The 16,513-nt window shown below is 59.4% G+C and overlaps 1 protein-coding gene across 5 annotated transcripts in view; it reads left to right on the top strand.

The window, feature by feature from the left end:
- Positions 1 to 1,639: 1,639 nt before the first annotated feature.
- Positions 1,640 to 16,513, top strand: part of CIC (capicua transcriptional repressor) — a 25,994-nt gene continuing 11,120 nt past the window's right edge. For 4 of the 5 annotated variants that reach the window (XM_029926611.1, XM_029926609.1, XM_029926610.1 and 1 more), the window contains exons 1-2: positions 2,379 to 2,479; positions 4,881 to 7,691. In XM_029926611.1, coding sequence (XP_029782471.1) covers positions 4,892 to 7,691 — 2,800 coding nt within the window. In that variant the 5' untranslated portion in view covers positions 2,379 to 2,479; positions 4,881 to 4,891. Of the gene's footprint in view, positions 1,694 to 2,378; positions 2,480 to 4,880; positions 7,692 to 16,513 lie in introns of those variants that run through there. The other variant, XM_029926608.1, reaches the window with a different exon arrangement.

Raw genomic sequence — 16,513 nt, 5'->3', positions numbered from 1 at the left:
GCAAAATTAACAAGGACAGTGCACATCTCCATGTATGGGGAACCTTCTGCAGTTGGTATGAACCCCTTTTGTGACGGAGGGAACCATTCTCCAAGGGTCTACCTAAGTAGGGGATGGGAACTCTCTGATGAGTATAAACTTCCCTCAGACCCAGCATCTACCCAACATCTGCAGTCTAAACTGCCCTGTAAAAGCACCCTCAAAGCCCACTCAGTATTTCAGTGCAAATTCTTCTAGAATGTTATTAAAACAGTACAAAACAGCATGATAGTATGAAATGGTGCAAGTCATAATACACTAATGTAAGTAATAGTGTAAGATTTCTTCCCAGAAATTCCCTCTCCCTCTTTCTCTGCCCCTCCTCTGTGTGCCTGCTCTCTCTCAAAACAAATGAACATTAAAAATAATTAAGGAGCGCAAAAAATTAAAGGGCGCGTGGGAGGCTCGGTTGGTTGAGCGATGGACTTTGGCTCAGGTCACGATCTCACAGGTCATGAGTTCCAGCCCAGCATGCAGTGGCAGAGCCTGCTTGGGATTCTCTCTCCTCACTTTCTGCCCTTCCCCCACTCATACTTGCTCTCTCTCTCAAAATAAAGAAACTTGAAAATAAACAAACAAATAAAAACATTCCTTCAGAGTGTGAACTTTCCCCCACTCTCAAAGCAAATCTTCTGTGGACAATGGATAATGTGACTCTCCTTCAGTTTCAGTGAACTCCATTGGACAACTGAAATTTCTTCCTAGCCCTGGGGTAAACTGGCCATGTGTCACAGCACATTCTCTCACTGGTAGTGGGAATGTTGTACAGTTTGCACCTGCAACAGGCTGGGTGCATTTGCTTCACAAGTGGTGGGAATCCTGTGTGGATATGGGAACCCATCACAGGCAGCAGAAGCCTCCCCTAAGGCCAGTGTTCACTGCTCCCCATTACTCTCTATTTAGGGCAAACCCAACGTGGAGAGTTTGGAATCACTGCAGACAGCTCCACACCTGGTGTAAGCCCCATATTTGGGCTGCCGTTACCGACTACTGACAGGGCATATCCCTCTCCTCCCTACCTCGTGTGAACCCCCCCACCCCGAGACCTTGCCAAGTGCGAACACCCACAAAGTAGCTCTCTACAGAATGTAGTGTGAAGGGAATGTGGTGTGAAGCCCATGAAGCGCTGCATTTTCCCATCTTGTGTCCCCACAAGCCTGGTGGGGGTGGCTGTCAGAAAACTGCACAGCCCTAAATGCCAAAGTCTTCGAAGAGGGGACTTGTCCCCAGGGTCCTCCAAGCCCCAGGCCGCGCGCGTTCACTCCATTGCAGCGCGCGCCACCCAACACGGGCACGTTCTCTCCCCTCCCGGTGGCAACAGGGCTTTCCGCGGGGCCGCGCCGGACTTTCTGAGGCTGTTGATTGGTCACAGTCCCGGCCCCCTTACAGCCAATCAAGCGGGGGAAAGGTGACATCACTCGTTCTCCTCCCCTCCCCCCCACCCCAAACTTCCCTACTCTCGGCTACCGACAGCAACAACCACGTGGGGGAGGGGTAACAGAGTAGAACTCGGTGAGGTAATTGCACCGCCCCGGCCGCTGCTGATTGGCTGCGGGGCTTGCGGGTGGCGGTTGGCTGCTCCTTGCACCTCCCCCTCGTGCCGCTACCGCCGCCACTGAGAGGAGCCACTGGGACGCCAGAGCCGGGAATCGGGGTGAGTCGGGGCCCTGGGTCTAACATGCTCCTGGTGTGCAGTGAGACTTACAGGAACTGCACTGTCCGACTTTTTCTCCTCGCCCGGGTTCTTTGGTGCTACAGCACTCTGTCACATGGGAGTTGTAGTCTGCTTTGTACTATCGACTATGGGCCGGAGACGTAAGAAGACTACCATTCCCAGCATGAATTGCGACGAGCCGGTCAACAAACGCTGAGGCCACGCCTTCTAAGTCTGCTTATTGGACAGCCTATCCCTTAGCCCTTCCTTCTTGCACTTCATTGGCTACTGTCCCTCATAGAGGCTGGGTTCCGGCCTAGAGTGCAGGGCGACTGGGTACTGTATTCGTCATTCTGCACTAAGACTGCTTCCAATTGGCCAAGGCTGAAGTCCATCACTTGTTGTGGGGCAGGGCCCTAGGCAGATCAGGCGGTCGTAGGCTCGGGTTGGTGTCGGTCCCAGAGGGAGGCCGGTCTTGGACTTTGGCCCCTCCCCCTGGCGCTGCCGGGTGGGCTGGATTGGTCTTGACTAATGTCGCTCGTCGTGGGTAGGCGGAGCCGACCGAGCTGCGAATGTCTATTGGTCTAGGACGGCGCCGGTCAGCGGGGTTGTGGCCGGTGATTGGCTGGCTGCTCCAGCTGTTGCAGGTCCATTCACCATTTTGTGTGTTGGAGTAAAAAAAAAAAGGGAGAATCGAGAGGGAGAGCCGGAGGGGGGGCGGGGAGGGACCGGACCGGACCAAGCCGGGGACACGGCCCCCCGCCCCGAAACCCCGCCGAGCCCGAGGTGAGGGGCGGGGCCAGGGCTGACACGGGCAGGGGGGATTTGGGGTGCTGGGGGCCGAGAAGGGACAGGTGGCAGGGACGCGGAGGGGGTACAGGGGAAAAAAGGTGGGTTGGATGGTGGGAAAGGGATATAGAGTGGATGAAGTGCTGGGGAGGAAGAGTGCCAGAAAAGAGGTGACGGAGAGGGGATGGTGGGCAGAGAATGGGTAACAGGAATGGAGGGGTGACAGGACTAGATCAGGGTGACAGAGAGAGGGAGGGGACAGAGTTGGAGGGGTGACAAGGAGAGGTGATGGAGAGAAGAGGTGACAGGTCCAGATATGGCTGACAGGAGAGTGACTGGGAGGAAGAGGTGACAGAGATAGATGAGGGTGACAAGGAGGGGGTGACTGAGGAGGGGGCCTAGGGCCTGTGAGGAGAGAAACAGAGGTAGAGGTGGTGACAGGACAGCAGAGAGAGTGGCAGAGAAGCTGGTGCCAGGAGGGCTGATGGGAGCAAGAGGGCATGAGACCCTGAAAAACCCGAGCCTGGGCCGGCCTGGGCTTCAGGAGTTACTGCTCAGATTCTGAAGGAGGTGAGGGCCCACAGGGCCTTGGGTGGGAGTTCTCCAAAGTGGGGTGGACAGGAAGAGAGTAGGCCCCAGAGGAAAGAAAAAGGCTTGACTTCTGGGCTGAAGAGGCTGGACCAGGCAGCAGAGTCCACGGGTGCCAGGCGGTATGGTAGACGGTAGGCCCTGGGTGGGGTGTGCAAAGGTTTGTGTTTGGGCAGGACTGGGGCCGCATCTCAGTCCCCAGGACGGTGGCCCAGCGGGTCAGTGGGGAGAAGGTGGTGGCAGCTGCCCAACGCCTGGGCACTTGGATGCCTGCCCCAGTGTGAGAAGCCCCGGGCCCTACTCATTCTTCCTGTGAGGACCCCGGGATTGGCCCAGAGAAGGAGCAGGCTGGGTTTGCAGGGTCCACAGGAGGAGCAGGCCCCAGTAGGAGAACACAAGATCCGGGGTCCTGGGGGAGCTTGAAGACTGAGTCGGGGGTGTCTGTGATTGTGTTTGAGCTATGGTCCTGGACTCCCCCCACCCTCCCAGAGGCCCCCTTTTGGCCTCTCAGGTTCTCTTAGTCACTTCAGAGTAAAGTTTTTTCCCTTTTCTTTTCTCAGGGCAGCTTGAAAGGGGGCGGGCAGTAATGACTGTTCAGGAAGTGGGTGAGGTTGGCTTGCTGGGCTTGCCCTGCTCTCTTTGACCTTCTCCCACTTACCCCCATCTGGAGTTGGAGGGCATATTTGGGGGCCCCAAGGGGCCCGGCCAGCTCAGCCACCCTGCTAGAGGCAGCCCAGTGAGGGTGGGGGATTCGTGCAGGCCAGAAGGGGGGGGGCGCTGGGCTTGCTGGTATCACGCTGGGTGCTGTGGGGGGAAGGGCAGGTTCCCATCCAGTGGGACAGCGAAACCCTGGGGTATAGCTCTGTGTCCCACTGTGTGATGACGTGTGTGTGCCTCTGTGTGTGTTTCTGTGCGCGTGCGTGTGCTCATGCACGGCCCCATGGCAGCACTGGGTATAAGCTCTTGCCCCAGACGTGCCCCTGCCTGCTCCCTGCCAGGATCTGGGGAGATGGCTATACCTGGCAGGCCCAGGGTGCAGAAAAGAGTGGGCAGCCGTCCCTCAGGACTTTCAGCTGCCTACTTCTTCCCACAATGTCTGGCCATGCCAGGCTGCCCAGAGGGGTGGGGGTGGGGGTGGAGAAAGGCTCACATCACTTCCCAGTCACCTCCTTTTCTGAGACTGTGTTCCCGTGCATGTGTGTATTAATGAGTGTGTGTGCTCTCTGGACAGTGACAGTGCAAGGAAGCGTGCCCTCTGGATCACGTGACAGGCGGCACACTGAAATGGTCAGGAGCACAGACTCTGGAGCAGCCAGATTGCCTGGGTTCAGACCCTAGCCCTGCCATTTCCTAGCTGGATGAATTTGAGCAAGTTGCTTGAGCTCTCTGTGCCTCAGGTTCCTCAAGTCGGGCTGTTAGTAGCACCTGCATTTTAGGGCTGTCGTGAGGATGAAATGGGTGAATCAAAGCAAGTTTGGCTCATGGATTGGCACAAAGTGAGTGCTCTACAGGCATGAACTGTTATTGCTTCTTGTGTCCCTTCGGGCAGTTATAGCGTATGTAGGAACCTGCTGTGGCCTCTGTAGAGAGAGCCGCTATATGTAAGTGTCCCCAAGGAGCCAGAGTATATAACTTGGGGGACATGGGTGCCAGTCAGGGGCCCATGTGAGTCGAGGACAGCCAGGAAGGGGGCTTTGGGCATTGTGGAGTTGAGGCAGTGGCCTCAGCAAGTGGGAAGTCTTGGGGGACACTGGGTCTGGGGACTTCCTGAGTTGCTCCCCATGATCCCTGTCTCCCTTCCCACCTGCAGGTGGACAAAAGATGAAGCCAATGAAGAAGGCATGTGCCAGCCTCCCGGGCTCTGGTAGTGGTGGCAAGTCCCCACCAGCCACCCGGGCCAAGGCCCTGAGACGGCGAGGGGCCGGGGAGGGCGACAAGCCAGAGGAGGAAGACGATGAGGCACAGCAGCAGCAGCAGCCTCCGGGGCCAGAAGAGGCCGAGGAGGGTGAGGAAGAGGAGTCCGAGCGGGGCACCGGGGCTGAGGGGCTGCCCCTGGAGCTGCACCCTGACGACTCAGCAGCCCCAGGCCCAGCCGAGGACCCCAAGGTGGAGGGTGAGGCAAGCCGCTGGGAGCCCTCACTCAGCCGTAAGACAGCCACGTTCAAGTCTCGAGCACCCAAGAAGAAGTATGTGGAGGAGCATGGAGCTGGCAGTGGTAGTAGTGGGGTGGCTGGGGCCCCTGACGAGCGGGCACGGACCCCTGAGGAGGCCGGCACCCTGGGTGTACCTCCACGGCCACCCACCTCCACTCGTTCTTCTTCCACTGACACAGCCAGCGAGCACTCAGCTGACCTGGAGGATGAGCCAGCCGAAGCTTGTGGGCCAGGTCCATGGCCCCCAAGTGGTACCAGTGGCGGATATGACCTGCGGCAGCTGAGGTCCCAGCGGGTACTGGCTCGGCGTGGAAACGGCCTCTTCCTGCCGGCCGTGGTGCGCCAGGTGCGCCGAAGCCAGGACCTAGGGGTACAGTTCCCTGGGGACCGGGCCCTGACTTTCTACGAGGGGGCACCTGGCGGTGGTGTAGATGTGGTCTTGGATGCCACGCCGCCGCCGGGTGCCCTGGCGGTGGGCACGGCCGTCTGTACCTGCGTGGAGCCGGGTGTGGCTGCCTACCGTGAGGGCGTGGTGGTGGAAGTGGCCACCAAGCCAGCCTCCTACAAAGTCCGCCTCAGCCCCGGCCCCAACTCCCAGCCGGGCCCACCAGCCACCCTGCCACATCCCCCCCAGCTTTCACACCGTGAGCCCGAGGAAGCCGTGTGGGTGGCCCGCTCCAGCCTCCGCCTGCTGAGGCCCCCCTGGGAACCCGAGGCCCTGCCAAGGAAGCCCCCCGCGGGCCCTGAGGAGGAGCAGGCTGAGCCAGGGGGCACCCTGCCAGCCTGCTCCACTGCCCTGGACCCCAAGCAGCCTGAGGATGCTGAGGTCTCTAAGATCAGCTTCGGTGGCAACCTGGGGGCTTGCGAGGAGGGCGAGGAGAAGCACCCGTCAGCCCTGGGCACTCCGGCCCTGCTCCCTCTGCCCCCGCCCCAGCTCCTGTCACCGCCACCCAAGTCGCCGGCTTTTGCAGGCCCCGGCCGTCCTGGGGAGCAGCCCTCGCCCTGCCAGGAGGGGAGCCAGGGTGGGAGCCGCAGCAGCAGCGTAGCCTCGCTGGAGAAGGGGGCTGCGCCGGCCGCCAGGGCCCGCACACCGCTGACAGCTGCCCAGCAGAAGTATAAGAAGGGCGACGTGGTCTGCACGCCCAACGGAATCCGTAAGAAATTCAACGGCAAGCAGTGGCGCCGGCTGTGCTCTCGAGATGGCTGCATGAAGGAGTCGCAGCGGCGGGGCTACTGCTCGCGCCACTTGTCCATGCGAACCAAGGAGATGGAGGGCCTGGCGGACAGTGGCCCAGGTGGGGCTGGGCGGCCAGCAGGTGTGGCAGCACGCGAGGGTAGCACCGAGTTTGACTGGGGTGATGAAACATCGCGGGACAGCGAGGCCAGCAGTGTGGCGGCCCGTGGGGATTCACGCCCACGCCTGGTGGCTCCTGCTGACCTGTCACGCTTTGAGTTCGATGAGTGTGAGGCGGCTGTGATGCTCGTGTCATTGGGCAGCTCCCGCTCGGGCACACCCTCCTTCTCTCCGGTATCTACACAGTCTCCCTTCTCACCTGCCCCATCGCCCTCCCCCTCGCCGCTCTTTGGCTTCCGTCCTGCCAACTTCAGCCCCATCAATGCCTCACCGGTCATCCAACGCACTGCTGTTCGCAGCCGCCACCTGAGCGCCAGCACCCCAAAGGCAGGTGTGCTGACGCCACCAGACCTGGGTCCTCACCCACCGCCGCCTGCCCCCAGAGAGCGCCATTCTTCAGGCATCCTACCCACCTTCCAGACCAACCTGACCTTCACCGTGCCCATCAGCCCTGGGCGAAGGAAGACAGAGCTGCTGCCCCACCCGGGGGCATTGGGAGCCCCTGGTGCAGGGGGCGGAGGAGCCACCCCAGACTTCCCCAAGAGTGACAACCTGGACTCTGGTGTGGACTCGGTGTCCCACACGCCTACACCCTCCACACCGGCTGGCTTCCGGGCCGTGTCACCCGCCGTGCCCTTTTCCCGCTCCCGCCAGCCCTCACCATTGCTGCTGTTGCCCCCACCTGCCGGCCTGACCTCAGATCCCGGGCCTTCTGTGCGCAGGGTTCCTGCCGTGCAGCGGGACTCACCCGTCATTGTCCGCAACCCCGACGTGCCACTGCCCTCCAAATTTCCAGGGGAGGTGGGCACTGCTGGTGAGGCTCGGGCAGCGGGACCTGGGCGGGGTTGCCGAGAGACCCCAGTGCCCCCTGGGGTGGCCAGTGGGAAGCCTGGCCTGCCTCCTCCTCTGCCAGCCCCCGTGCCCATCACCGTGCCTCCAGCCGCGCCAACTGCTGTGGCCCAGCCGATGCCCACCTTTGGCCTGGCTTCTTCACCCTTCCAGCCGGTGGCCTTCCACCCCTCACCTGCTGCCCTATTGCCCGTCCTGGTGCCCAGCAGCTACACCAGCCATCCTGCCCCCAAAAAGGAAGTCATCATGGGCCGGCCTGGGACAGGTAAGAGATGTGGACGGGTGGACTGGGTCAGGGCTCATTTTGAACAGGGCCACTTGCAAGCTGGCTCTCGGGAGAGGTGAGCTCCCACCATGGGGAGGGCTTTAAGGAGAGATTAGCCTCCTCTCTGCATAGGTGTTTCTTCAGGAATTAATGTGGACAAGGGACTGGACTTTGAAGGCTCAGTGCAGTGTTCCAGAGGCTTCCTGCTGGAAATGCACCCTTGTGGCGGGGGTGGGGGGTGGGGGAGGGGGTTCCTATCGAACCTTTCCTGAGTCTTTGGATCCAGGCCTCACAATCCCGATGAGGTAACAGAGTAACAAGAGGTGATAATTGCGATGACAGCTCCCATGTCTGGAGGACTGGACTGGTGGGGGCATCACCATGCTAAGCATTGCTTATGAGTTATCTCGCCAAGCCCTCCCACCCACCCTTTAATGTACCGGGGCCTGTTTTAAGCTCTTCTGCAATATTAGCTCCTTTAGTCTTCATAACCCTAACACGTGGGTGCTATGATTATGCTCCTTTAGAGGAAACCAAGGCCAGGTTACTAACTTGCCCTGGGTCACATGGCCAGCAAATCCCGGAACCAGCCTTCAAAGCCAAGCAGGCTAGCACATCCCTGCTCTGCTCTGGGTTACAGATGGGAAAACGGAGGCTCCAACAGGGCCTTCTGCCTCAGGGTGGCAGGATCGGGACTGGAGCCGTCCTCTTCACGCCTGTGCCCAGTAAATGTCACAGGTGTAGCCAGTGCCATGGAGGGGAGCTGGGGGTGTGCTGGGCAGGCCTCCAGGTGTGAAATCTAGTCTGGCTGCCCTTAGGAAAGGGTGTGTAAGCCAAGAGTTGAAGGATGAGTTGGAACCAGCAACCACAGGGTGGAAGGGCCTCCTAGGAGGCCGAAAGGAAGGCTCCAAGGCCAGAGGAGTACAGCTCAGGAAAGCCAGTGTGGCCAGAGGGCTGAGGCCAGAGCCAGGGAGAGTGACACTTCTGAGATTGTGCTAGAGAGCCAGAAGCCAGGCCAGGTTGAGCCTCGTCAGAGCAACTGTCAGGGAGGGTGGCCAGTCACCAGCCCCTTCTTGTTTGCTTATTTATTAACTCACTGTTGACTGAGGGCCCTGGCCCTGTACCGCTGTGCCTGGCCTTGTGCTGGTTGGTGCTGAGGACATAGCCCTGCCCTACAGGGCTCACAGCCCCTGGAATAGACAGATCTATCCTCAGACAGTGAGCATCGAGTGGTTAAAGCTGGGGTGGGGGGAAGGCTAGGAAGCCATGCATGAGAAGTCAGGGAGGGCTTCTTGGAGAAGGGGCCAGGGTCTCTAAAGTAAGATATGCAGGGTGTACGAAGCAAGCCTGGCAAGGGAGACCTTCAGGCAGAGGGAAGAGTTTGGGCAAAGGCCTTGGGGCCAAAGTGAGTATTTGAAGGAAGTGGAATCTTCGAAGTCAAGGGCTTTAGAGGATAGGTGAGTGTGGAGATGTGCAGCTCTATCGAAGCGCAAGGGTCAGATCATTGAGGGCCCTTAGAAGACTTGTGAACTTTATCCTGAGGGCACTAGGGAGCCATGGAAGGTTTTGAGCTGATCTGACTGTGGCTCACGGTGGAGGGTGAATTCAAGTGCCTGAGACCAGAGGCAGGGAGGCCAGGGAGGAAAGAGGCCGGGGCAGGGGATCTGGGTGGGAACCGGGATCGCAGCAAAGACTGTTGCAAGGAGCTCCGGTCCAGCCCCGGGGCACAGGGACACAGGGGCTATGCTTGCTCCTCAGACTCATATACTGAGGTTATGAGTTGTGTGTTTCTGCCCTGCCCCCAGCATTTTTTATATTTGTTACTGTAGTTGATAGGAGCAAGATTCCTCAGCAATGGGCACAGCAGGGATTTCTGTCCTTAGCCACATGAACAGAGGGAAACAGAAGGACTCTAACTAGCCCCCTCCCCCTCCCCCAACATGCTTACAGCCCCCAGCATTGCCTTCATAGCATCGGGTTGTGTGACTCTGGCTGCTGCCACTTGGAGAGGTATGGCACTGATGCTGGTGACCTGAGGGCAGGCCCAGCAGGATTACCTGCCACCCCTTTTCCAGATGAGGAAAAGTGACAGGAGAGTCCGAATTAAGGTTACCCAGCCAGGGAGGGGCAGGACTGGGCCTTGGACCGGGTCTCCCAATCTCCAGATCAGAGGACTCGTATCTGCCAGAAGTTACGGCAGTCCTCATTTCTCGAGCGTGTGGGGTACACTGCTCAGTAAATGCCAGCTGAGCATTTACTCGCTGAATCCTCACAACACCCCAGGAGGTGAGCACCATTATTATTTCCAGTGTTCAAAAGAGGAAAGCGCACCCCAAGAGGTCAAGTGACTTTCTCAAGGTCACCCAGCTAAGGAAGAGGGAGAACCAGGATTTGAACCCGGGCTGTGCAGCTCCAGAGTAGCCTCTTAAGTAGCCTTAGTAACACTGATAACAATAACAGTAACCCGTCCTTATTAAGCATTTACCACGTGCCCAGCCCCAGGCGTGGGGCCATCTCACCAAATCCACCTGATGCTATGCAGGAGGGATTATCAGCCCCGCTTTGGAGTTGGGAGGGGGTGGGAAACCAAGGTTCGAAGAAGGGAGGCTGCAGGCTATCTGGTCGTCAGAACTTGTCCAGTGCCTGTCCTGGCGGTTCTGAGCAGTGCCTCTCTGACAACACCCATGCTTAGGTATCTAGGCTGCCCTCGGGTTCTCAGCCAGCAGATTCTTTTGTTCTCCCAGAGGCCTTCCCAGACCCTTGGGAGGCAGGCACCTGGGGACTTTTTCCTCGGAGGCCTAGGTAGGGCAGACGGTCCCCGGTGGCACTGTGAGGCTGTGGTCCTGTCCCTTTCTGCCCGCTCATGCCAAAGCCTGACCCTCACTCAGGGCAGCAGGTGTGAGGGGGCGGCCTGGGACAGCTTGCCTGCTCCTGCCCCCTGCCAGGCATTTGCTTCCGCTGGGGGACGTGCCGGGGCAGGCGGCTGGCATTCTCCACATTCTGTGCGTGGCCAAGCCAGCCAGCTGCCATTGCCACCTCCCTCTGACTCTTCCCGCCTGCTCCCCAGAAGAGGAAGCCGCCCCAGGGCCTGCAGCCCCAGCCCGGGAGGCCAGATGTCTCAGCCCCATTCCTGGCAAGGCCTCCTTTCTAGCTCCCAGCTTCCGCCTGGCTTCCCTCTATTGACAGGCAGTGCCCCTTCTCCTAGGCCTCTGTCTGCCTGTTCTGCCTCTCTTGAGCCACTGTATGTCTATCTATCTCTCCCTTGGGTTCCTACATCTGTCTGTGTAAGTCTCTATTTCTGGGCCTGAGTCTCTCTCGCTGGACTTGTCTGTCTCTCTGTGTCTGGCTCTTTGTATCTTTCTTGGTTTGTCCCTCCCTTAAACATCAGTCCTTGTCTGAGCCTTCGTCCTACCTTCTGTTTGGGCCTCTCCGTCTTGGGATCCTGTGTCTCTGGGCTTCCCCTGGCCCTTCTCCTACTCTTTCGACAGACTTGCTGCCCCCATCCTACCCCTCACGTCTACCCAGTGCACATTGGGTGCTCCATCCCTTTGAGTCAGTGGACAGTTGATAAATATGAGGTCCCTTACTCTGTTCTTGGGGAGTTGGGAGGTGGGACAGGCCTGGGAGCCCCCTTCTGCCCCTTGACAAATTAATTGCCCACCACTGTTTCTGAAATGTGTCGAGAGGTGTCAGGAGCCTCCTGCAGACCTGTCTACTTTCGAGCACCTGTTCCCAAGTCAGGCAGGAAGGCGGGGGCTGCATGGGCCGAGCTAGGAGATCCGGCTGTGGGGGAACAACAGGAAAGCTGCTCCTGTGCCCACCCACCTGCTAGAGGGCATGACCCAGACCACCCCTACCACCCCCTCAATGCCTTGCAGGAGACACATTTGGTGCCAGCTCCATTAAATGGAGTCCCAACATAATGTATGCCAAGGAACAGGACCTCAGAGACCAGGCAGCACCCACCAACTCTGCTTGGCCTGGTGGGGAAAATGAGGCCCAAAGAGGGGTCGAGGTTCTGCTGACTCCCCAAATCCAGAGTTGGCCCACCAGAATTTCCATTTTGTCTCAAACGGTGAACTCCATCTCTCCCACCAGGAGCCTCTCCTCATCTCCACCAGGCCCATGCTGAGTAGCCCTGGGGGAAATGGGTGGGGAAAGCAGATGTGGATGCAGGCTCAGGCAAAGAAGAACAGGGAGGTACAGAGTCTGCAGAAGCCAGAGGATAGTGACAACTTTGTGGCTTAATGCAGGGTGATGAGGGAGGTACAGGTAGGCTTCTCATTGGAAATGACCTTTGAGCTGAAGCATGAGGAATGAGTGGATTTCAGGAGAGTGAAAGAAAGGGAAGGGTGTTCCTGGTCAAGGCAGCCATAGGTGTAAAGGCCAGGAGGGGTGAAAGTGCATGACCTCTCAGGGGCTAGTTGAAGCCGAAGCTGACACTAAGAGACTAGAATTGGCAGAAAGGTGCCAAGGAGCATATATCTAGCCAGGTCAGGCTTAAATGCCAGTCGGTGAAGAGTCGAGAGTTTAGAGTAGGAGAAGGAAAAGGTTAAGATCTGGGTGTCAGAGATCCCTGGAGACTGCCCTGGAGAGGAAGGAGGCCTATACTGGGAAGAAGAGGATGACTTGCGGGGAGAGAAGGGAAGGGGCGTTTTTGAGGTAGCTGGAGTGAGTCTTAGACTTCTAGGAAGAGACCCCAGCACCAGGCGCTGCGAGGGGTCAGGCTGCCTCCTGGCGGTGGCGGGCGGCAAGTGGCGGGCATAGCTGGCGCGCGCATGCGCAGCGCGCGAGGGAGGGGGGTGCGGCCCGGAGCCCCCGGCGCCCGGGCATTAATGGCTCCATTAGTGGCCGGGAGGGAGGCGCATTAGCGGCGGCGACGGCGTCTGGCTCCCATTACCACCGGCGGCAGCGGCTGCACCGCAGGCGGCTGGATCCTAGCCCGCCGCGCCGCCTCCTCCGCCCGCACTCCGTCCCCTGTTCCCGCTCCCCACAGGGGCCTGGGCTAGGGAACCCCTGTCTCCCCATTTCCGCAGAAAAGCTGATTGTGAAGCCAGGGAGACCTGGGTTCAGATTCCAACCGTGCCACCTCCTGACTGCAAGATCCTACACCCCTCTGATCCTTTTTCTTGCAAAGCAGCCGGGGAAACAGGGTGTACCGTGGCCTTTGCAGATCTAGACAGGTACCCAGTGAGGGCCGCGCCCAGCCCCCGCCGGCACCCAGGGGCGCGGGAACCGCGCCCCAGGGGTAGGCCCCGGGCGTGGGGCCTCGGTCTTTCCCATTGGCCGCCTCCGCGCCTGCTGACGCTGATTGGCCGACATCCCCCCCCCCATTGTTGCGCCATTAACCCCTAAGGGACCGCGCCCTCGGGCTGGGTGGCGCCCCCCCCCCCACGCAGACAGCTCGGGTGCCAGCTGGCCTGCGCCCCGCCGCGGCCCGCGTGGGTGTCAGGTCGGCCGGGCGCCCGCCCGCCCTCACAGCACAAAGCGGCTTTGTGGGGCCTGCCGGGGGCTGGCTGGGGGCCAGGCGGCGAGTGGAAAATCTCGTGAGCGCGGGGGTGGGGGTGGGGAGGAGACGCAGGGCGGCGCCCCCTCCTCCGCCTGAGTTGGGGCGCCTCCCCCAGTCTGCGCAGACCAGCCCTTTAAAGTCCCGGTGCCTGTACACTCCCCCACCCGCGCCTCTATCCACCCCCAAATCCGTATTCCCCCTCGGTCCTATCCGTCCATATCCCAATCTTTGGGGACCCTCCCCCACACTTCTCGCCTGCCTCTTTTCCTCCTAGTCCCCCTGCCTACTACCCCAGCCTCACTCACACTGACTCACCCCGGAGCTATTTTTAGGCCCCCATCCCTTCCGAGCCGCACCAGCCCAATCCTGGGCTCGTTCCCCAGGCAACCCTGGCCGTCGCCAACGCCGCACGGGGTGGGTGGGTGGGTGGGTGTGTATGTGGAGAGCGGGTGAGGGGAGCTGGGGACACCGGGGTGGTGAGCCGAGGCGGGGACCCTGGAGAGCCTGGAGAGCAGGGTGGGGAGCCACGGGCGACAGGGGCGTGGTGCCTCTTGGGCTCAATAAATGGGCCCGTGAGTTCAGAGTGTGTCTGCCTGTCCCTCAGTCTGTCAGCATCCCTGGCTGTACGCCCCAGGCCTCTGGGCAGGCCTCAGCCTGTGCCACCCTGGGTGGCAGTTGGTGTCTCTGTCTGGGCTCCCTGTCCCCAGGCTGGGGGTGGGATAGTACCGTGGGGTCTGTGCTGTTTGGGGCCAAACCTTTTGTGGAATTGGTAATGGGGTGGGGCAGGGGGTGGCTGCACTCTAATTCTGCCTGAGTACCTGCCTTGAGCAAAGGGTGGTGTTGCATCCCCACTCAGATGCTCAGATGTGGCTGGGGCCACGGTTTAGGAAACCCCCTCAGCCTTTTCCAATTAGGGAGGCCCCAGTTAGGGTTGAGGATGGCTGGAGAGATGGAGCTGTCTGAGGTTAGGACCTGCTCCCTCTTCTCCACCCCTAATCACCCACACCCAGGGTTCCTCCACTCTGAACAATGGAAGCTAAGTATAGGGCTGGCCCAGTGCCCAGGGCAGGGGGGCCCTTCCCGCCCGGATTCCGGCCCCTCCCTGCCAAGCTGGGCCCCCACTTGGCTGTACCCTACCCTGAAAGGGGCCTCTTCCCATCCCTCCTATGTAGGCACTGTGTCTTCTACCAGATGTGCAGCCTCCCAGATGTGTGGGGCCCTCTTTCCCTGCTGTGCCAGGACCTCGCTCTTTTTCTCACCCCAGAGCCGTGGGGGAGGTAGGGGCATGGTTTTTCTGAGCTCTGTCCCGGGCTGCATTGCAGTAGAGAAGGGGTTAACTTGCCAGTAGGTGACTCACCGGTGGGGAGAGGAGGGGGCAGTGGTGGGGAGATAGCGGGACACATTGATTTCAGCCTTGATTTCTGCCTCACATTGCAGTCCCTGGGGCAGTGAGGTAATGGAGGGTCTGAGTGTAGGGCTGCATAGGGAGAAGGGGGCAGTCACCTAATAGTCCCTCCAGTGGCCCCTCCAGGCTCACAGCCAGGTGTCTGGCCCTGCAGTCTCTGGAGGTCAGAGGGCTATGGACCTGCCCTTCCCCTCTGGGCTCAGATTACTGGTTTTGCCCCCTTTCCATTCCTTCAGCTCTGTCAGTGGCTGGGATAGGCTGGGAAAAGGATTTTGTTTGGGCCTGTCCCTGACTCCACCTGTGTAGGGGCCCACTTTTTGTCCATCTGAGCCTGTGCAATCTTTACCTGCCCAGGTGTGACCCCAGGGCCCATCATGGGTGATACAAGGCCTCTCTGCCTCTCTGCCTCGTGAGCCCCAGACCCTTGCCTGTGTCTCTGTGTGTGCTCTCTGACCTTTCCAGAGTTCACCAGTGCCGAGGTTCTTTGTATCCCTGTGTTACTATACTCCCGGACCTCTGGGAGTGTCTGCCTGGGTTCACCCCAAGGTTAAATTTTCAGTAGTGGAAAGAGCATCTGAGTTGGAGCTCTGGGCTGTTATGTTCTGGAGGCATCATCTTGCACAGGTTATTCAGTTTTTCTGAACCTCATTTTTCATCTGAACAATGGGCATAATAAAGTGTACCTCCCTAGTGGCTGTGAGGATTCAATGAACAATATAATATGTACTGGCTCCCAACACACTGCAGCCCCAGTGTTAGTTTCCTTTCTTCCTCCTGGCCCTTTTCTGAAGGGGGTGGCTCCCAGCCTAGAGTGATAGGGCCAGCCCACAGTGGGGTTCATGGTGCCCTGCCTTACACTGTTAGAGGGTCCCAGGTGGCTGCTAAGTGTCAGGCAGTGTAGCTCAATGATGATGGATAAATGGCCATGGCACTCTCTAAACCTGATGGGACAGGGTACTGAAGTAGTGCTCGCTGGGTTAAGTTTATATACTGTGTGGGGTCAGTACAATGGCATCTGTGAGAGTAAGCCTGTGTTGGGATGGGAGGTGCCAGGAAGGCCACATGAGAGGGTGTGAAGATGGAAGAGTGTGTGCGGTTGGGTGGGAGTGATGTGGGGTGTGTGTGATGGACAAGTTGTGGTTGTGATGAGGTGTGTGAGATAATACTGCTTGTTTGATATGTTGTTAGTATGATGATTCATGTGGGCTGGCAATAAGAATATGCGTTGGTGAAGCATGTATGACAAGGTGTGTATGCAATGGGTGATGTGGATAATGGTTGGGAACAGTGTGTATGATGATGGGTGGGGAGTGATTGACCGGGAGTGTGAGTGTGGGAGGTACATGTGAAACAGGTGTTGGAGGTATGCGACTTTGTGTGTGGCAGTGTGTTAAGGCCAAGGGTACATGTGACCGTGGGGTGTGTGATAATGGGTGTGGCAGGAAAAGTCTTTATATGAGAGGTGTGTGTGTGTGTGTGTGTGTGTGTGTGTGTGTGCGCGCGCGCGCGCGCGTGAATGATGGGGGTAAGAGTCGGCTGGTGTGAGTTGGTTAGGTCTTGGGGTGGCTTGAGTAGCCCTGCCGCGCAGTTCAACTGCCCTCCGGCGCCGTGCGCGCCCAGACGGGCGTGAGCGAGGCGGGCCAAGCCGCGTGTGAGCGTGTTCTTCGCGTGGACTGGACACACGTAGCACCGCACACAACCCCGGGGCCTCCGCAGCGCGGTGCCCCGAACCGCCCCCCTGGCTCGCTGCCTTTACTGCAGTGCGCCCTCCCTGCCATCCTCCTCCCGCGGTCCCGCCCCGGGCCGGCTTGGGGCCAACCGGAGCCCGCCCCGCCCTTTCCTTATTTGCATATGACTGACGTTCCCCCGGGGCGGCCAATGGGGGCGGGCGCGGCGGGGCCTGACCCG

Source organism: Suricata suricatta, chromosome 16 (assembly GCF_006229205.1).
Source record: "Suricata suricatta isolate VVHF042 chromosome 16, meerkat_22Aug2017_6uvM2_HiC, whole genome shotgun sequence".
Lineage (NCBI taxonomy): Eukaryota > Metazoa > Chordata > Mammalia > Carnivora > Herpestidae > Suricata > Suricata suricatta.
Note: the sequence above shows the minus strand (reverse complement) of the source record. Positions and strands in the feature narration are given on the sequence as shown.